The sequence below is a fragment of the Zootermopsis nevadensis genome, unplaced genomic scaffold (assembly GCF_977971745.1).
Source record: "Zootermopsis nevadensis isolate Lab colony 2312 unplaced genomic scaffold, Znev_1.0 Znev_ptg000008l, whole genome shotgun sequence".
NCBI lineage: Eukaryota > Metazoa > Arthropoda > Insecta > Blattodea > Termopsidae > Zootermopsis > Zootermopsis nevadensis.
In genome coordinates, this window is record NW_028259140.1 from 861014 (window position 1) to 883146 (window position 22133).

At 43.4% G+C, this 22133-nt stretch overlaps 1 protein-coding gene across 1 annotated transcript in view; it reads left to right on the forward strand.

The window, feature by feature from the left end:
* Kdm3 (Lysine demethylase 3) overlaps window positions 1–22133 on the forward strand; it is a 174020-nt gene that overhangs the window by 26751 nt on the left and 125136 nt on the right. Inside the window, exons 2-6 of the mRNA XM_087344787.1 lie at window positions 3819–3983; window positions 4828–4941; window positions 9138–9341; window positions 15593–15677; window positions 16852–16934. Coding sequence (XP_087200913.1) covers window positions 3819–3983; window positions 4828–4941; window positions 9138–9341; window positions 15593–15677; window positions 16852–16934 — 651 coding nt within the window. The remainder of the gene's footprint in view (window positions 1–3818; window positions 3984–4827; window positions 4942–9137; window positions 9342–15592; window positions 15678–16851; window positions 16935–22133) is intronic.

Sequence of the window (22133 nt, forward strand, 5' to 3'; positions counted from 1 at the left end):
TGCCGAAGGTAACTTGCCGCTTTTTTGTTTAGTTTGAAATCGAATTCTGTTCTTTAAAGACCGCAAGTTGCGTTTGGTTAATGAATTTTAGTCGCTTAAACAGATGAATGTAATTAATGATGTCATTAGCCATTTAACAACTTGAAGATGGCTGTCTTCTGGGTTGTTTCGCCGCGTTGTCTGGTGCAAGACAGAGCCCGGAAGCCAACCATCTTCGTACCTGCCTTCATGAGATCCCCAAATCCTTTTTACAACTTACAAGTAATCGATTGTTAAAGTTACAGCTGATCATTGGCTAGACGACCGTATTCCTGGTCACGATGGCGCTAGGGCCCTTCCAGCGTGTTCTTCGGGATAGAATCCGCGATGACCCCCACCCACCCAGCCTGTGGTATTTAGACCCCGGGGAAGTGCACATAACTGCAAACACATTTGTGCACCTGTCTGCCTGCCTGCCCCTTTGAGGTCAGCAACGTTTTCTTCCTCGCGTTGATCTGAGAGGTTGCGTGCATTAGTGGAATACGAACTGCTGTTTGAAAGTTTTTATCCGCCGGGCGCGTGGCACCTGAAATGAATGTTCTCTGGCGTTTGCTTGAAGCGATGAAGCGGGCTTCGTCTCTCCGTGTCATAACAGTCCAGTGCATTGTCAGTCCTGATGCTTGTTTATTTAACAATTGTCTTTGTCTGGTGACCTATTCATTGTGGATGCCACGAAGGCACCTAAGGTATTCATTTAAGTTAATTCCTTTATAAGACTTGCCTGTTTCGTTAAATATGTCACAATCTCAATGGTACTTTTGTAATATCCTTGTCTTTTGTTCCTTTACGTGAATCTTTGTTACTCAAAGTGACGTAATTCGAGTGCAGAAAATGTTTGCTGAATCAGTGGCTATAAATAGGCTGGGGCATATATAGCTCGCATCGGAGACATAATACCTAAATTAATTTACTAGAAATATCCCGCTTTGTATGTAGCGTGAAAGTTTAATACCATGTTCACAAGAGCCCGCCACCGGTCCCTACAGAGCCATATGAACCCAATCCACACTTTTCAATCCTATTTCCCAAAGATCCATTTTAATATTATCTTCTCGTCTATGTTTATGTCCCCTTTGTCCGACAGTGAGGACAGAGTAGAAAGGGCTCCGGCTCAAATTGAGGTGAAGTGACGAGTGATTGATTTTGTAAGCAGGTTAACCGCATCATCATCATCAACAACGCGCTAGGTCCACATGTTGATCCTTCTATAAAGATGCACGGAGCATAATTTTGAATTAAATAATTCTACTAATCCTATTTCAAAGGTTCACAGTCTTGCACTGAACACGCGCAGAGGTCGTGGGTTCGAATTTCTCTCAGAGTTTGGATGTTTCTGTGAGTTTTTGATCGTAGATCATCATTTTATTCATCATCACTTCTCTACTGACCTGCCAATCAAAAGAGGTTGGGCACCCCTGGTGTATGGATGTACGATAGATACACAGTGACTCATCATCTTTGACGGTCTAGATACAAATAATACAATTCGCTTTGCTTGGTACAAATTGCTGTAATCTCTGAAGCAGAAGGTGTTTTAAATGACTTTTAAGAATTCAGTCCGTACCGAAAAGAAAACACAATTCTTCACCATTGCGAAGATCAGCTGGTTAACGCTGCTGAAAGAAGTAATGTTTGTTGCTTGTGAGAATCATACGAAAGTATAAAATAAAACAATCCAAAATATAAAAATAAAGCTGCCATGGCCTATTTTAAAGTACTGTACTATCCTGTAATGTAATCAAATGAAATACCTCGGGATAATGGAACAGAAAATCGAACCTCGGACCACCCCGGTACAAGCAGGAGTGCCAACCTCTGCACACGTGTGTCACACTTTATCATTGATTTCACAGAGCAGATTGAGAAACTCGGTGCCGCCCGGGTAGGTCATCGCCCCAACAACCCCTGTTCGCCCGCACGCCCTCCCGCCGTGTTCCGTCTCTTCTGTACGAATTCCCCGCGGGCTCAGCTCGTCTAATGAATAGCTAAACACGTTATAATTAATAGCTTCGTGGTCCGAATAGAGACGAACCACGTTCTTCAAGCACCCGAACTCTTAGGGGTATTTCATTTGAAGCCAACAAAAACAGTGAATATCTCAGTCTGTGAGCATCCTTTTCTGATGTTTCGCTCAGCAGAGCAACGGTTCTAGGCAATTAGAACCTAATGGTAACTCTATTTACCACCTGCTTTAACAATCGGCATCCCTACAGTTTGTTTTATGTGTGTCTCGAATGTTTTCATTCTAGACAGCGATCATTTCCTTAAACAGCGTCAACCAGTTGATTTTCGTAATGGTGAAGTGAAGTGAAGTGTTTTCTTTGTGGTACGGTCTGAATCCTTAAATAATATTTAGATGTGTTTCGGACTTCAGAGGGTTAAATTAAACAACTATCATTATTATGTCTTTGTCTGCATTGGAGAACCCAGGAAGACACCGATAATTGCCTCGGGCAGGATTTGAACCCGCGATTCCGTTGTTTTACTAACCAAATTTGTGATGTGGGCAAAATTCATTCATGAAGTGGTACTTGGTAATGTGAAAACGTTTTTGAATAAAGTTTAGTTACTGGATTTTGTTGTGGCGGGGACGAACCTGTCGTTAACAAAGCTGCTGAGTGGTACTAATATTACGATGGTCAGCTATATAAACTATCCTCTCTCACACTTTTTCTGAAGTACGTAGCCTACCGTACGCATTTCACTTCATCGTTACGCATTATAATGGCCTTGTAGGATGAACCCTTACGATCAGTTTGGTAGATTTATCTGAGATTTGTATGACAACTTCAGATGTTTTGAAAATTTGAGGTTCTCACTGCTGTAAAAATTTCGATATTGGTGTTGTGAGTTGTAACGTCATGCGGACTTGTATGTAAATTCAAGTGTTTCGGAGAAACATACTTCCTCCTTCTTCAAGGCATAGTTCGAATAGAGCTCTCTGAAGTTTTCTTACCAGTTAGTGAACGAGGCAGATGAAAGATTTCGTTGTATACGAAATGTCAGTGCTCCTGAGAATATGGTATAAATGCAGACCCCCCCCCCCAATTATTTGTTTTTTTAAAATAGTGAATTTTGTTTGATTAATTACGTCAGCATTCGCGTGATGAGATATCCGTTTTCTCTTGTCTTCAGAAAGCCGGTAGATCGACCGCGTAGTTCCCGGATATTTGTTGTGTGGAAAATGGCATTCCTTCAGTTATGTGGTTCTGCTGTAATGCCCCGTAATTGTATCTGCCTTCTCGTGCTCTTGCCTTGAAGAATGCCGTTGAACCACTCCTGTACCGATTCAGTTTAGTTGCCATGGTAACCTTGGCCAGGGCATGGACTAATCAGTCGTCCTGTCACGCAACTTTATATCTCGGATCTAATGTTACCAAAACTTTCTTATTCTTTTTTCGTTCTCAGAAACGTATTATCTGGTCCTCAAACCGAGACTAAAGACCACGTGTTTCGTACGGTACACCCGCGAAATCGGTAGGCCTGTTCTATACCCCGTCGGCCTTGGTGTTCAGTCATTAGTGTTGCAAGTTTTGTACCGGCTAAAACATAATCCTTCTTGTACTCTCGCCGATTTAAATGTCTGTAATAAATCGAATTCCTTTACTTCATTGTCCGCCTTGTTTATCTTTGCGTCACAATATCCTATCTGCATTAATGCAAAGCGACGTGGTGTTTAAGTAATGCAAAATTATGTTACTTAAGTTACCCTGCTTTATTTAAAGTACTGAGAATGCCCGGAGGCATTCCGCGCATTCATGAGGCCCGCTTGCCTGCAGGTGCTGGTTGAATATGACGGTGTGGAATGGTACAGGCGAGAATGGATAAGCGTCTACAAGGACAGCATCTTCCACCTGTTTCTGGTGGAGCACAGTTTGGTGTGGACAGATCGAGTTGACCCCCTGTCCCCTTCAGGCGGCTCTGACATTCTGTGGCCCGCTCTGGTAAGTACGGACGCATTCAGTCCCACGTTCGTCTTCACACCGAATACCGATAATGGCGAAATGTGTTTGCGTAAATATATTTATTTTGTGAAATGCATTCCGTTTGTTGACAGAGTTATCTCGTTGTGGAAATGACGCTCAGTACATGTTTGTTTGAAAATGTTGTTCAGTTCTTCCTTTTTAATGACGGTACTTTTCCGCGAGAAAATGTCTTCTGTCCAGTGTGTTCAAATATTGAACGTATATTCGTGTGTTAGTCGGCGTCGTCTCTTGCGCGTGGGACTACTGTAAACTAATGGGGCAGCCGGAGCGTGAAATCCGTTGGTTTTGAACGCAAACTGTCTTTCTTTCACATGGGAGCTCCGGACCCACTGCTTTGTTCCCATTTATTCTGCAGGTGTTATCAAAGAACGGACAGGTTTCAAAGTGTTCCCAACTTCTCAGCTTCTCAGCTTTGGAAGCCGATAAACTTTATAAAAAAAATTCGTATTTTGTTAGACAGAGACATAAATCAAATCTTATTGACATCTACTGCGTCTTTAAAACCACCTCCGTTGCAAGATCTTCGAAGCTTTTTTATTCAGGCACACCTAATGGTTGCGTTACAAACGAAATTCAAAAATTGTATCTTGTGTCTTTTGTCTCTTAGCTTTGAAGATGAAAGATGAGGTCCCGTTTTCCTCTCTCTTTGTGTATGTTGAACGTCTGTCTGATTCACGTATAAATTTCTTTGAAATAGTAAAAAGGAAACGCCTTCGGGAATTCTGGAAGTGTTTTGCCAGGTTAGCAAGTAGGTCCTTGCTTTCCTAGCAGAAAAGGTCTGACACGTGCTTCTTCATTGCAGTCTTTCACGCCTCTGGTGGCTGCCGTGGACGTGGCTTCAAACCAGCAACCGCTGGAGTTCCTACTGGACCGGGAACTCACGTTCCGCGATTATTCCCGCCTGCAGCCCTTCCAGGTGAGCACTCTTCACATTTGTAACGTATCACAAGCACAAGCCAGTAGGCCTTACATCGAATTTTAACTTAGTGAAGAACATCCCTGATGACGGTTCTGTCAGATGGCCAAGTTAACAATTTTGACATCCTACTAACAGGAAGTTAATACGTTAGGAGATAAATTATAAAATCTGCTGTATTCGATTCAACGTCGCCGCAGAATGTGAGCCTGGGCTCGAAGCAAGGTCTACACAGCCACCCGGTTTGTGACATTCTTACATTCAATGTACAGTCACGTGGGCAGGGTACAGACAGACTGTAGTGGCCACATTGTCTGTGTTGGCCTTATGGGCCGTGACGCCGTGTGGACTTCTAGGTAGATACCAACGTTTCTAGGGAACATACTGCCTCCATCGTCAGGACTAACAGTGAAGGTATATTTGTCTAAAACGTTCACACGACGTTGAAACTGAACAGCTCGACATGGAAAGTTTCACTGCAGTGAGAATCTTAATTCTGAATTATTTTTTTTATTTTAATTAAAAAGAATTAAGGAACGTTTCTCCCCAGACTTAAGTCTACAGAGACAAAATGATTCGTGGAATCTCGTGGATTAGGTCGCAAAACTAGCTTCGGCCCAAGGCTTGACTTTCCTCTCTCCCCCCAAATGACACAGGCTTTAATGTAACTTCTCTCCGGACTTGTTCAACTCTCCACGAAGTAGAACTTTGTTAAGGAACTCAGGAGATGATCAGAGGCGCTTGGGTGTGCGGCGAGGGGACACATGATAATTCTCTTTGCTCGTGTTTAGCCCCTGCAAAGTAGTGCGGGATGCCTGAAAGTCGCCACAAGTATAACTTTCTTCGTAATTGCATCTTTCTCTTATATTTCTTCGACCTGAGCATCGCGTTGTTTAACTCAGATTTCAGGGTTTCGAGTTCTCGCCCCCCAGGTCAACAGGAGTGCACAATTTTTGCACTGGCCTTTGTGTTCTGTGCAGATTCTTTGAACGAGCAAAGTAAAATGAACGCATTTTTTTTCCCATGTTTGCATTTCTTCTGCTCGCTTTTTGGTATTGAGGTTTTTGGAGTATACTTTTTCATTTAAATTTAAATTTAACACGATTGAAAAAATTTCTTTGCTCAGTCCTGCGGAAATTTATTATAAATATAGGCGCCATGTCCAAAAGACTAGGATCCAGGATGTGCATCTATGCAGGCCTTAAATTATGCAGAAAATTCTAGGCGTTCGCATAAAAAATTCTGCTTTCGTGGCAGATTAGTATCCAGGGATTTCGCAGGCGTCGCTACCGGTAACTCTGCAACTTTTATTTGTGCATTTCGTATGATTCTCAGTGTAAACAGCGATTATTTCCTTAAACAGCGTCAACCAGTTGATCCTTGCAATGGTTAAGTGTCGTGTTTTCTTCGCGGTCCGGACTGAATTCGTAAATGTTATTAAGATTCTCCTTGTACTTCGCGGCGTTACGACGCGGACCGAACTTCGCCTTTATTGAAGATGGAAAAACATGGCCGAACATTAATTTCCCGGGAGAGATTGGAAACCGCAAAGTGAGCGGTCGAGGAAGTATTACAACTGTTTGCAAACAGTCTGAATATACGAGCTTTACCTCAAGTGTGCTGTTTCCCTAGCGACGTGTAATTGTAGAGAACCTGCGGTTTGCTGTTCACTTCATCATCACTTGCCATTAGACGCTTTCAAACTGGTGTCACTTGCCTCAGATCAAATTGAATACGTGCGTGTTGCTATGGTTTCGCCATAGAACTACACTGTGTTTCAAAATCATCTCCCGGTCTGTGAGAGAATATTGAAGCTGCAGATGTTAACACCTTCCTCAAATACCAAAGATAAACATCGCGAATAATTTCTTTTTTCAGCGTTGAAACCTAAGCCAGTCTGAATAATAGTTAAGAATACAGTCCGTACCGCAAAGGAAACACAACACGTCCACATCACAAAGATCAATTGGTTAACGCTGTTTAAGGAAATAATCGTTGCTTGTTCTAAGAATAGAAACCGAAAAATGGACTGTCTGGAAATACTCATTTATTGATTTTTAAAGCAGGTGGTAAATGTAGAAACATTTGGACTTTTGAAGGATTCTTCTCATTAATAATTAAACGCCTGACTGTCTGTTTCATAAGTTATCAGCTCATCACCGTTGAACCGAATCTGTCTGCAGAGACGTCTTAGGTTTGATGGTGAACTAATTTTTTGGAACAGCCTGTACGTGTGAATGCGCTGAAGACAATGACATGGGTGTTGCCCGAATGAGATAATTGTCTGAAACTTGTTTCTAGGCCTGTCCAATATAAACACTAGCAAGCCACGCCTTCCTTTGTGTGCATTATTCATTACTTCGCGTTGCGCGCGTATCACATGCGTTTGTACGCATCCATCCTGGCTTTATCTGTGCCCTGTGAGAGCATTTCCTATGCAAATGGACATTAGGGCGCTACCTGATGTGTCATCGCAGGAAGGACGTGTAGAAAGAAACAAAAGACTGCGTATTTATGTACGGCAGTCGCGATTCCGTTAATTTAAGCCACCTTTGTCCTAAAATTACCAAGCAGTCTTTTTTTTTTTAAAAAAAATGGCTCTTAAAGTTTGTGTTTGCCTTTGTATAAGTTGGGGTTCAGAAGTACTAAAAGATGTCTGTGTGATGATCACTGCAAAAATGAAATAAGACTTCGTAGTTGGATAAACAGAAAATTAAATGTAAAGGTGTTATGACTTAAACGTCGTATCGTCCCTACGTGAAGTATTTTACCCCCTCACGGAGGAACCTCTGAATTTGTAAACATCCTTAAATAAACCGGGAATCGATCGGTTGACCTTTTTGAAGTGGGAACGGAGTGGCTTTTTTGTGTGACAGATGTGCGTCTGTTTTTCGTAAGTAGAATCCGTTTTGTTAATAACCTTGATGACCAGGGAGAACTACCAGCTCGCTTATGCAACTATTGTTACATGTACCCTCCCCTCCCCCCCCTCCCCCCGGTCCCATTGCTTCGCTTTGTTCGCTGTTGTATGGACTTTGGCTTTTGAGCTCGGCTTCTGTTAGGTTGTTTGGTGGTTACGGCGAACTACAAGACTCGTGTTCGGAATGTAAACAGAGTTGCTTACGCCAGGCGATGTCCTCCGCCACCAACATCATTAACTAGCCTTTAACAGCGCACAATTTGTGACAGAAGCTCTTGTATTGTTGTTTACCAGTAAACGAACTCAGCTTTCGTATAAAAAAACATTTTCTCGGGCCATCAGCCGTCTGAAATGATAAGAACTCGCCGATGTTTCAAGGACCATCCACACCTGTCCCCATCATCAGGTGGGAAATTGTCCCTTGTGAGGTGGATTTAAACCCAAAAATGTTGGCATCGATTTTGGCTGGAGGCCTTCATGATTTGGGAACGTGACTTTTAACTTAAACCCTTGAATTTGCTTTAAAACTGAGGAAAATCACGAAAGACCCAAGTTAGCGGAGTGGGTAGACGTGGTCGTCTTTTTATGGACAGCCTTGGTTGTTCTGATGAACATCGTACCACCTCGTTTGCCTGCGGGTGATTTCAGCCAGGCCTTGGTCGGCGCAAGTCCAGGATGGAGATGCAACTCAGATCGATATTGCATCTCTATCCTGGACATGGCAGCATGATAAATGGATCGCATGAAAAGGAAGGCCATCAGGATCAGGCTTCACCCCCAGAAACTTTAACAGCGATGGCGTGGCCTCACACTCTCGGAGGTCCTTGCATCCGGTGATGAAAGGCGAAGCACTGGGATTAAGGCTTTGACCGGGATGTTCTTTTGTTAAATCTTATGTGGTACCGCCTGATTCGACTTCTAATGGTTAAGTGAAGTGTTTTCTTCGCGGTACGGTCTGAATTCGTAAATATTATGAAGACGAGCTTCGGCTTCAAAGGGTTAACCAGCTGATTTTCGTAATGGTGAGGTGTAGTGTTTTCTTCGCGGTACGGACTGAATTCGTAAATAATATTCAGACGATCTTCGGCTTCAAAGGGTTAACCAGCTGATTTTCGTAATGGTGAGGTGTAGTGTTTTCTTCGCGGTACGGACTGAATTCGTAAATAATATTCAGACGATCTTCGGCTTCAAAGGGTTAATAAGACCAGCATTTTTGTTTGTCTTTGTTGTCACAGAATCAGCTAAGGCCGACATTGTGACCACTTATTGATTCCAGGAATGGGACCCCGAATTGCCCGGGCTGAGAGACTGTCCTGAGCTGAGGGCCGAAGTTCAACGCTGGTTTGAGTTGCAGGACGGGCAGAGAATTCTTGTGACCACACCCAGTGTTCTGGTGGGTTACCGGGTGGAGGTGTACAGGGCAGAGGGAACCACCCAATGGTACACCGCCGTCATTGTCAGTTACAACGAGGCTACTAGGGTAAGTGGGAAACCGAGCACGACGTATTCTGGAATTTACCGTTCTTTTGTAATAGTAGCCGGCGCCACTGAAAAAGCTCGGGTTGTCTTATGCAAGTCCCTCTCTTATCCTGTACAAATGCTTTTAATAGCTAGGAGTTCCTCCCCCTTGCTTGCTTCACACTCCCCCCCCCCCCCCCCGTCTTTTACAAACTTTTCGTCGTTAGTGAAACAGTGACCTAAGGTAATTGTTAGGTTTGGTTATGTTGTTTGAGGATTGTGTTTCCAGGTCGCTTCGTTGTTTTGGGTTTCGAGTAGGACCCGTTCCGCTCGCAAATTCTCATTTATGACATGTCGAAGGGGTTTCGTGTTCCCAGCTTTGCAGCGCGTATGAGAGCTTTCGTGTGTAAAATCGCACAATGACGAGCGTCTGGAACGCGTACGTGATATGATTAAAACATTGTCTGGAATCTTTCCCGGAATGTATCACAGCGCACAGAATAAAAACAAAATTCTGGGTATAATATTTGGATCCAACTTTAGGATTTGCGCGCCTAATTAAATATCGTAAGTGATTTTGAGACTACTTGTTAGATGCAAGATTGGATAATAATAATATTAAAACGAATCTTATGGAAGTATTATGTGAGAGAGTCGACTGGATTCAACTGGCTCACAGAAGAATGTGGTTTGGGGCAACTGTGATGCTATAAATGACGGTGATATTACAGCTGTTTCGTTCAGAATGCGACGTGGCGAGGCGCCATGAACCTCGTCGCAGTTTAGGGCCGAGTGGTCGAGACATAAATCCCTGCATCCGGTCCAGGTTCCTGCTGCCTACGGAGCTAGCAGGTCAGATGAGTCTGCCAGCATCCACCGGAGAGCGACAGAGGTGCAGGAACACGTGTTGGCCACGTTCCACAGTGATTCACGTCGTAACACAGACAGTGACCTTGAACCTCTGTGTCCCCTCCCCCCAATTAGTGGGCCATCATTCAATCAACATCGCGATGCTTTTTTTATATAGTATGATGTCCGTCACGTAAACTGAAACATTTGTCACAGCGCCGAGAGTTTGTGGCTTGTTTAAAGACGCTGAATCAACCGAAGGGTTTTTTTAATTCCGCGATTGTTCTTAATGTGCTGAATAAAACACGGGGAAATTGAAATGCTTAGTGAAATTTCTGCGTTGTTTTGCGAAATAAATAGCTTGGTCGGGGAGATCAAATTTGATTGTATACATCACAGAGTTCCTCGTTATGTAATTATCTCTCGTTTCTCATTGCGAGGTTACGTTAAGTAATCCGGTCTGGCTGTAATCGCGAGACAATTTTGTGGGAGATTTTTTCCCGTGGTTCTGAGGTCTTGTTCGTTGGTTAGAACAAACCACATTTTGCAACCTGCTCACGTCTTGTGTACATTTTGAAGTGAGACACTCGATGGAGCAGAGTACGCCTTGAGAAGCTGATAATCTCTTATCTAGTCAACACATTACCAAGCTTTTATGGAACCCGAAGGCTAATTATCGTGACCACAAGAGCCCGTTTGGTATCTGCTTCAAGTAAGTGACTGACGCATCGAGTGGATTAAGTCAATTCGTGCTTTAGAACTTTAAATATTTGTTTAAAATAGCCGATTTCGTAATGTATTGATGTGTTTCGGGGCCAGTATTTTTGATTTGTGATAATATCTGTTTCCCGGTGCTGATAGGACGTTTCGCTTGCCGCCGAGTTCAGAGTTCTGTTCTTGGCATGCAATCGGAACGTCTCGCGCAAATTAGCCCAAGTGCTTTACTCCACCGACCGTTCAGAACCATCCACAGCCTGCGTTATAATAGTGCCCTGTAATGCGCGTGTCGAACACACGTTTCGCTTCTGTTTCCAGTGCTCCTGGTTTTTATTTAACTTTTTTTTTGGAGGATTGCGTTTATTTTATTAGAATTTAATGTGTATCAAACCCCGATGTTCGTAACGTAAATATTCTCTCTTTGGCGATTAGGTTTACTGAGATTGCAGTCATTAGTTCGAACTACGACGATTTTTCGTAAAATTTGTGTATAATCCGTAAATTAGCTGATAATATTAAAAAGTATCACAGAAGTAGGTTGTAAAGATATTAATTGGACTGCGCTGACTGGTTTTCCATTAAATTAATTAATTCGGTGATGAACATTCGGGTTCCCTAAGCCATCTAGTTAAATAGTTGGTTGGTTGGTTAGTTAGTTAGTTAAGTGCCTTCTGAATATCTGAATCTGAGACAATTGTTTCTATGGTTGCTAGACACGTGTTAAAGCTTCAAGTAAATTTGCAGACGTCTGTTGTTGAAGTGTTCAGTGGAGAAGATCTGTTACATTTCACAGAAATTCTGAAAAGCGAGGCGTGTCTGATAAGAATTAATTCTGCTGCAGCGAATGTTTTCACACACAGCCTGTAGACGGATTAAATCGTCCCAAATTCTCTCACTCGGGAACTCTCTGAACCCGCGACTGCAGCGCCATAGGTGGCAACAACATTCGCGTTCTTAAGTTCCGATTCCTCACGGACGAGGAATGTCTTGATCAGCTGTTTCTTCCCCTACTTTCTGCTCAGGAGTTAATTCTCGAATCGAGATAAACCGAAGTTCGCAGACCACATGTGCTCCTGAAAAAAATGTTTGTCATTATCTCTTCAAACTTTTACTTTCTTTTAACTACGTTTTTTTTTGGGGGGGGGATATTGACGCGACCCCTCCCCCTCCCCCTACACATGGACCGGAGTTGAGGAGGTGTTAGTATCAGAAGCAGCCGTGTTCCAAAATTAAACCGAGGTCTTCTTGCCTGCTTAATTTTAAAACTAACAGACGGGCTGTTTCTTTTTTGTTGGGGTTGAGGGCATGGTTTAAAAATCCGATATCCATGGCTGGTGGCGACTGTTTATTACCTCCAGTCCCCCCCACCCCACCCCCACCCCCACCCGGGGCTGTTATTCCGAAGGGGAAGGTGGGGCACCACGAGCCAAAACTATTCAAGAGCATGAAAGGAAGACGCATCGCTGTGCGGGCTGCATATCTCTCTCACTCTCTCAGACTGGTGTAATTAAGGTCTCGCCTCTTTAAATGGCGGGGGGGGGGGGGGGTTTCTGTTGTACAATAAAGGGGCGACGAGGCCTGGTGAATATGCATGAGGCAGTGGGCTGTGAATTCAACCCATCCCTGTGGCGCGTAGAAAGAAGGGCGAAACAAAAAGTTAGTGAAGGTGAATTTAGACACACGTGATGTTGAAATTCTGCGCTGTGTTTCGTTCACGAAGAAAAACGCGTAGTAAATTAGACGGGTTATAATAAATACACCTGATTGCAATTTTGTTCATCGAATTTCGTCAGACATTGATGGTCGATGGCTTGCTTGTATCGATTATGAAAATCGATACATAGTCACTCGTTAGGTACTCGGTACTTTCAACTGCATGCGAACGTCTGTGGTGGGAATGATTATTAATTCCTTTTAGTCGTGGAATCGATTCGTGACACTCGAATGAAAAATACTGTGTGTAGTAATTTGGGGAGGAGTTTAAGAAATAATGTGGATGCGATGATAACTGATGAATCATTGTGGAATTCGTATTGTGATGTTAGAAAGACGAGTCGTATATTTTATTCTGTGACACTCCAAATACTTCCGTGTACGAGGACCTACATGCAGGCTGACCAACTATTGCATTTGAAGCATCCGAATTATAATTTATTTCTGATTTAACACGTCAGCCTTTGACGGAATTTATTGTAACACTTGTCGTGTGCCTTCAAGTCCTAGTGTCCACTATCACTTTTTCTGTTACCGCAGTTATCGTAGATTCTGCCTGCCTTACACTCTCTTTCACGATTAACGTGTGAGAGGTTCTGTTATACGCCTTTTTCGTTCAAGTGAAAAACCAATCATTTCAGTCTTAAAGAAACTGCAATTTCATCACTGCCTCATTATACAGGATCGCCTTTAAAAAATGAAATTAAACGTTGGTTTCTTTGCTATTAAATGAATAGACGTAGAACGGAATTATATAACAACACGGCTTGTTCTGCCGTCTCATCCACGTACCTTCTTGTCACCTACCCGCCCGTCTATCTGAGACTTTTTAAGCCTTTAAAACGTGGCGCTAATTATATGTACCACTTGTTTTAAAAATCAGCGAAGTTGCATTTTGCTACTGTATTTATGGGTTTCACACGAAACTCAGAACGAAGTTGTCATTTGTATTAAACAGCATTAACCAGTCGGAATTTTCTTTGCGGTACGGACTAAATGTTTAACTATTACTTGTGTGAGATAAGGGCTTCAGATGGTGAAGGTAATCACGTATATGAGGTGCATTTTAAAGGTCCAGTGATTCAGATCGTAATAATTTAACTTTCTAACAATAAATTGCCGTAATGAAAGAAACACGCTTTTCAAGGAATGTTCTTCACCGGGTGTTACTCAAAGTATGTTTCTTCCTGTCTCTTCGTTATATCACGTGCCATAGTTTGACTCTGAATAACGGGTCAGACGAACTCTGAAACTCAAGGGCGAACGACGTTTCAGACCCCAGTCTCAGTGAGCCAGCAGCCAAGAGACTACGCTCCGAAAAATGCGTATTAAAATCTTGAGTCAGTGGACATGTTGGTTAGCTTTGCCCCCGGCGAAAGGACCCCTTGTGGTCATTGGACGCGAGAGCTAATATAAAAATCCCTTGTCGTTGCCAGGAGTCGAACCACGGTCGCCCAAACCCTGGTATGACATCCCCTTCTGCCAGACGGCGCTGTAAAAAGGGCGGTCATCACGAACCCTAGGCTTTATTTCCTGTCAGTCCTGCGTACCAATTCGGCAACCACTGGCCGCATTCACCCCCTCAACCCTCCAAAGATTGAATCTACTTCCTGAAAGTTGGCAGTCTGCTGGAAAGAAGTAACAAAGTTAGACCCCCCCCCCCCCACTGCTACTATATCCCCTCCTCGAAAAAATGAGCTAAAGGAAGTTTTAACAACAAAAGTCTGAAGTCCGAAAGTTTGTTTTAATAGAGATTCTTGTGCGGTGTAAGTAAGTTTCTGTAATGGAAACTTGCCCCAAGAAGCCAGAGGGTTTTTTACGTGTCTCTCTTAGGTGGACGGCCAGGTAAAGAATTATGGGAGATTAATGTTTGTAGAATTCCTTTTCTGTCCAAACAGAATTGTCCCAAAAAAACGTTACTTAACTTTTATCCTACTTAAGTAATTTAAATTTATTGCGTCTCTGACATCTTTTAGAACCAGTTGTCTAATTATCATAGAAGTCGGCTTGCATTTCAACCCACTGGTACGCTATCTCATTTAATACCAACATGGCGACCCACCGAATTGTGTAATGGAAGTAGCTTCAGTTTATACGGGATCGGATTGGATTCATGTGGCTCAGGAGTGGCTCTTGTGAACACGAGAATTATGATTCCCAGTGCGTGTACATGGCGTGATGCTTAATTAAGCGCCGGAGACAATTAGTTTTTACCAGATGGACCAGTAGCATTGAAGTGTCTGTGTTTTGTTGCTGGCCGCTAGTCAGGACACGGTTCAGTGACTGACTTTTGTGTTAGCGATGTTAAATGTTAGGGGGTTTACAATTAGTGAGTTAATCTTACAGCTAATGAACGATTAAGGCTATTAGTGGTTGATTGTACGCCCCAGAACACGAGGCGACTCGTAATTACATTAATTTTGAAACGGGAATTAACAGGTTATACTCGTAAGCGCATTCACCAGTTAACATTAAATTATTTGGTGCATCCGAAGCAAAACTTCCGTCTATGTAAGCAATCTTATAAATGAATGATTACTCAAAAAATGGAAGAAGGGTAGAAAATTAGCTGACGTAGTAATCTGTAACGAAAGACTTACGAGCTGACTCTGGAAACTGCAAGTGATAATTCAACGGCATTGAATTGCGACCCCGACGAGTATAGGATCTTTAGGATCGGATTGCTTCCTCACTCACGCTCCATCCGTCGAGCTTGGTCCTCTCAGCCTCCGTAATCCTTGCAGACGCTGTGTTCGCGCCAAACACTAGCTACGTCACGCTTTCCTTAACACAGTGTCTTATCCTCGAAAATACCAAATTTCTTCCATAGTCTTCGTTTATAATCAATATTGTAACATGGAAAGAGTTGACGTTTAAATAATATGGTACCACATTCTATTAAACCAATAAATACACGGACAGTGAGAGTATTTATATACTTTTTTTACTTTTTGGTTGGGGAATTTAAGTGTCTTTTGTGTTGTTATGTTGCAGGACCTGACCGTCACTGATGACACGGTCCTCGAGGAACACAACGAGGACCCGTGTATCGTCCAGATGCGTCTCATTGGCGATGGAGGTACGTAAAACACTTGAGTAGCGTCAGGTTGACAGCGATTAAGCTCTTTGTGATGAACACTAATGCACTTTAATGCAGCGTTGTCTTTGCGAGTCGCATTTAAAGTACAGCATTTGTACAATTTCTTTGGAAAGTAAATTTTGTGTCGAAAAATCTTTACGGCGACTTAAGCCATATTCCGTCAGACATTATAGTGAAATAATTTCTTACAACGTGAGTCTTTCTGTCGATAAGATTGTCGGGCATGTAGCACGCACGGGAGAGGCAGCTTGTTACGTTTATACAAATTATTAATTGGTAGGGAAGAGACAGATTGAGAGACCTAAACATAGACGGTGGATGCCTCAGGACAGGCAGGGCTTCAATTTTTGACCACCTGATCGACTGTCAGCTTTTCAAGAGCGGCTTTTTTATGTGTTCCTTGCTAAATGGACGTTACTCCTGTCTGTTAGCGTCGTAATTAGCACGGCGGTACGATACATGCCCATTCTCATTCCAAAAATACCTGATATTTTCTCACCGCCTTCATTATGACCCATTTTGTTCAGAGAACAAAGCATCAAGTCAAGTAATCCGGTCCGACGAGTGGTAGAAGCTTCGAGAAACAAGGTTGGAGGCTGCATCAATTAGATGGGACATGCAAACTGTTAACTTCACACAGGCAATCCAGGATACGTCTTTGAGGCCCAGTGGTAACTGCGTGTACCACCTGACGTAACAGTAACTTACTCATGTCCGCAGAGCTTATTCATGCATTTCGTACGATTCTAAGTGTCCTTAAACCAATTGATTTCGTAATGGTGAAGTGCGGTGTTTTCTTTGCGGTACGGACTTAAATCTTAGACGAGCTTCGTTAATTCTGCTGTTGTTCAGAGACTCGCAATGAGACATTTGTGTAATCCTCTTTCTGGTCCATTACAAACGTCAGTTCTGTTTAATTAATGTTCCGCCGTGCATTCTGGTAGACGTTTCTCGACGTGTCAGAGGCGCTTGCTTCCTGCACTGCTGGAGGTCCCTGGGCTTTGCTTTGAAGACGGACACAGACGCAATGTCCGAAACGTCGTAATTTTTTATATATTTTTTTAAAAAAACATGGACGATGGATAATATACAAAGAATGTGCCCCAATAATACGTGTTTGTTGCTTGCTTATTTGTTTATTTTTGTTTGGCAGTGGTGGAATCGATAATGAGAGGCGAAAATGTGGGAATCACTCCACGGAGGTCAAGGTCATCGGCAGTGGTCACGCAGCAGGCGGTGAGTGCGTTAAAGTTCATCCTTATGACCTTGAACAGGCAGGGGACAGTCAGAAGTTCCCACTTCCCGCCATTCATTTCGTGTCGTCCCGCTAATGGCTCTCTGAATCTTTGAAAGGCGCTTCTCCTTGTCTGCCTGTAAGCACGTGTCAGTCCATATCTGCGGATGATGGAGAGTTTTGCTAAAATTTGTCGACACATTCAGATTTTGGTTGAAATCGGACGGCAGTGCTGGACAACACACATGAGGAATCTCGTTAATTTTTGCGCACATTTGTAGCGAAACTCGCGAAACAAATAGCCGTAAAGGGAAATGAATCTGTAAAGGTTTTCAAGGTGACTGAGTACTTAGAGACGAATTGGGTGCTGTTGTCTCGTAAGTCGCGGAAATTTTTGGATTGATTTTGTTGAAGATTTTAAACTGTAAGTCCTTTGTCGTACTCCCCGTCTCTTAATAGAGAGAATACGCCATCTGTATGTTTCCTAACTTGTTCCGATACTCGTGGAACATCTGATAGTAGAAAAGTCTGTGGACTGATATATTATAAGCCACGACTGAGTTACCATTCTTTGTGGTCACTTACGTGCAGGTTTTCAGCCAAAAATTAACCAGTGTTAAACAGCTGAAGAATAAAATTAACGAAGACCTGCAGCCTGCTTCGTCTCCATTTATTAATACATTTGTATCCTCGCCCTTCCTTTTGCTACGCTGACGAGTGATACTCGCATGCTGTGACGGCCGAGTTTCGCCGACCAATCAGATTGGACTTTGGCATTTCCTAATTCCTTGGGCGTGCGTGAATGGTCTAGTTTTAATTTAAATTTCGGCTTGAAATGTGGGATATATCGAACTGGCCTATTTCAAGACTCTGCCTACGAGCAGAATGAAACTTGGAAATATTGCATCTCGTAAAAGGGATATGTAAAGTTTAGTAAACAGTGTAACTGACAGGTTAGGGGAGGAACGTTTTCTGCAGACCTTTGGAGCGTGAATTTGTAACCGCGCTCCAGTGCAGCTCAGCCAGAGAGAGAGAGAGAGAGAGAGACCTGGTGTCTGACCTATATGTTGTAGTCAGCTCCCAGGCACACTTTATACGTTTCGCGTTGCTTTGCTATCGTATGTTGTAAATTAATAATCTCAAAGGTAGACAGAGTCTGTGAAGCTGTACAAGAGAAAATTAGAAAATCCCTTGAAGCTCATTTATTCCATGTCAGTGGTAGCGTCTTCGTAGACCCAGTGTCATCAGCAGAGATGCCTTTCCCGCACAATCAGAAAGAGAATTTAGTGGACGAATAAAAAATGTGTTGGCATCCCTGCACGTTTCAACACGTGACCCAAGGATTCCCCATCTGCCAGTGTTCGTAGGGGATTGGACCTTGGGGCTCTGAGTTTCTTCCACCCCCACCTCCAGAAACCCCTAAAAATATTCGACAGATTTGACTTAATATTTTACTGGAATGTAGTATTTGCCATATTCCATTTATTTGTCTGTAGTAAAATGTAGTTGGTTTGTCGAATAGTAAAAATACTATCGATATTTAAACGTCTGATAAAAAGATGTTCCTCTGCGATGATTTGAATTCGTCTAGCTATTATTTTGTACACAGAGCTTCATAAACGTGTTCCTCTGTTATGAGTGTTTCTTTCAGGGCCTCTGCCCCCCTCCCCTTCGCGTATCTCGAGTCTGTAACATGTCACATACCAAAAATAATGCTTAACGAAAAGGAACAAAGCTGGCGAACGTCTTCTCGGCTTAAAATAAACGTTGGTTTGCTGTCCAAACATTCCATCCTACCTGCTTCTCGTCATTGACTAGGCTAGGGGTTGCGAACCCATCCTTTCTGTGGCGCGCAGAACACAACAGTTCTGAAGCTTTCCGACAATAATTTAAAATTGTCATTCGCTCGTCTTCGTCAGACATTTTACTTCGTATGGATAAAAATATGTGCGACGTTTCGGAGGATATCTTCTCCCATAGATAAAATGATCCGATGGGTCGCCAGCAGAGGACATTTTATATGAAGTCGGGTGGGGGGGACAATCTCCGAGTGTCAATTTTAATATTGTTCTCAGTTAGCGTAGCCTTTTCCAAGGGATCCCTTTCTGTTGTGCCTAAAAGCCAAAATGCAGACGGGGACCGAAAAGAAATCCGCGTCTGTTTGACACCCCTGCATTCTAACTCGCTAACAAAATAAGCGGGATGAAAGTTGTGGGTGTGACAGTGTTTATATGCAGCACTAAAAGTGGTTGCTCGTATCTTGTAGATGTTAGATCATCTCTCGAGCTGCTGCCTGCTGGCCCACTCGGCTTCCGCCTGTGCACAAAGTAAAGTCGAAATGCAATGAGCGACCCAGCAAAACTCATCTGGCGGTGTGTTACGACTCTTTTAATGGCGTATCACTTCTTCAGGAGGGTCACTGATTTCGATTTTGATTTCTGCTAATTTTGAATCCGCGTAGTCTTGCAGATGGCCGTCGACGTTTCGGAGGAACATATCGCCTCCACCTATGGGTAGAAGGAGGTTGATGACCTGGTGGTAAAGCTCAGGTTTTATGAAATCACAGCAGAATAATGATTGACACGCGGGAAGATTTGACCTCATGTTATGAACTGTGCACTGCCGCAAGTGGGGGGAGGGGGTGTCGTTTTGTCCGAACAATCTTGCGTCTCTGAGGGCAGTGTGTACCAAATGTGCAGTCTGTGAAGTCAACACGTAATGCCAAAAAATACTTTTTTTTTTGTTCATCAGGAAATGGATCAGTCAGTTTGTATTATCATCGTTTGCATACAAACTTGAAGCTCGTGTGTGGAAAACATATCATCGGCTGTATGCAAAAGCGTTTAATTATATTTCTACCCTTCCTTAAGCCCCGCTCATTGGAAAAAGCAAAGCAGACCAACAACAGAGGGCATTAATCACTTCTGTTTCGCAGAAATGGGACTTGTTACTATGGATACAGCCTGTGAACAAGTGCGCAATTGGAAACAGTTCTACGGTATTACGTTACAGTCTCTGCACTCTCGTCCTCAGCAGGCTAATTGGAGTGCCATACGATCATGTATTAAACGGCTCAGGGTTTCTGTGAAATACGAATAATCGGCCACGATCGTGTAACAGAGTATCAGTGTCCACGGGGTCCGGATAATCTGAACACATTTTGCCTTTCTTAGTACGCGGTTTAAATAAACGTCTGTGAAAAACAATCTCAGGTCGGTCGGTCTGACTACTTTTTAATTTACTTCGATGTTAAGTGCCGTAACGACACCCGGGGTCCTCAGTTATCTTTCAAATTCCATGGACTCAGGGGTCAGGTAGTCAAGACGGTCCCCGCGTTTGATGGAACCCGAAGGTTCATTACCTGTCATATCCTGATCCAGAGTAATCCAATTTACACATCCTCGGTCTGTTTTCGTAAGGTCCATTTGGTGTCGGGTTCTCCACATGGACTGGCCCGGGCTCAAACCCGTGCCTCACCGGTTGAAAAGTCGGCGACCAACCGCCTGAGCTTCGTCTCGGCCATTTTTGACAGTTGTAAAAAAAATTGCGCGGGTTTTTTGTTTTGGATTAAAAACTTAAGAATTGTAACCAAGGAAGTTGCGTTGTTGAATTTGCCGGAAGGACTCGTCCTCGCAGTCTTCATGAAAACACGTGAACCGAAGCTCGGCGTGCTTTAAGTGGAGGACGGTCAGAGGACGTGGCAGTAACCGGAAGTTGGTCTGCGTTGACGGTGGTCGGTGGTGGCGGAAAGTAGAAAGTTCAGTTACTATCAACATCAACTCCAGCAGCTGTTTTGTCGACTGTGGCCTTTCTGGAAAATACTTTTTAAGGTCCTTGGGCCTTTCGATTCGACGTTTGGTAGAACTTCTTGTGTCAGAAATCAGCTCAGCTCAAGAATTCGTCTGGCTGTGAATGTGGTCCAGTGGCGGGCTCTTGTGAACCTCAGCGTTCTATAAAGGGAAGGAATTTCTTGACAGCTACGGTTTTCTCGAGGACGTATGTGGAGGAACTTGCGAAGTTTGTGTGCGTGTAAAATGTATGCATCTCAGATGGTAACCCAAATAAACACAACAACAAAAAAGTGATCGGCCCAAAACACCGATACACATTATCATTTATTTTACGCAAATAAGCCTTCAGAAGTAAATGGACCGATGATTGATGCTGTTGAAGTACGCCCACTTATTATTTAAACATTTGCCCTTTTTACAGCGCCACGCTTAATGTATTCGTTGTAATGCAAAGTGATCAAACATTTGTTTGTTTTGTGTCCACCCCCGCCCCCGCCCCCGCGATGCCGCTCGTAATGAACGATGTTTCTTATGCCCTTTCTCTTTCATTCTATTTCCCCTCTTTTCCAATTTTGTTTCTCTCTCTCTTTTGTAATTCTCTTTTCTGTTGCGTGCTTCGGGTCTCTTCTTTTGTTGGCTGTTGGGGGGCGAGGGGGGGCGAAGGGAATGCAGTGTATGGTATTCATCATTCATCGCAGCCTGCCCCTTCGAAATCCCTTCCCCTCATGCCGGTCTCCTATTATTTTACCCCCCTCTCACAATCATGCACCCCCTCTTCTCTCACATTGGAGTTAGGGGTTGATAGAGGGGAAGGGACTGCGTCGGCAATCAATATCTTGGTCGGTCGCCACGACGGCCCGGGGGTGGGGGTGGGGGTGGGGGTTGTTGGAATGGCAGGTGGTTTTGCAGGGGGAGAACCAAACTTTATGGAGCGAAAGCAAGTTGCGTGATCCAAGTCCTGCATTTCGCAAAACTCTGCGACGCTGCGAACCCCCGAATACAAACGGAATTAATTGGTGCTGGTTGCATATTAACAGGCGAATAATTCAAAGGGACTCGCAGCTTAACTACAGCCTTTCTCTAGCATTAAAGTCACCATTGGTCTTCTTTGTATCTGTTGTCTTATGCCTTCGGGCACTAGAAGTCCGTTCTGATAGTCAAAATAATCCTCGGCGTATATGGAGTTCGAAGGTTCACAGGAGACCGCTGTCCTGAGCCAGATGAAACCAGTCCACACACACAAATCCTATTTCCGTCAAGATTGGTTTTAATATTATCCTCTCATACGAGTTTTCGGAGTGCTGGGAGCTACTGCAGTTCGTCAAAACGGTTGCTGGAACAGTCCACGTTCACAAACCGAAAATTACAGTTTTCGTAATAACAAATTTCTCTCGGAATTATTTTCGTCTT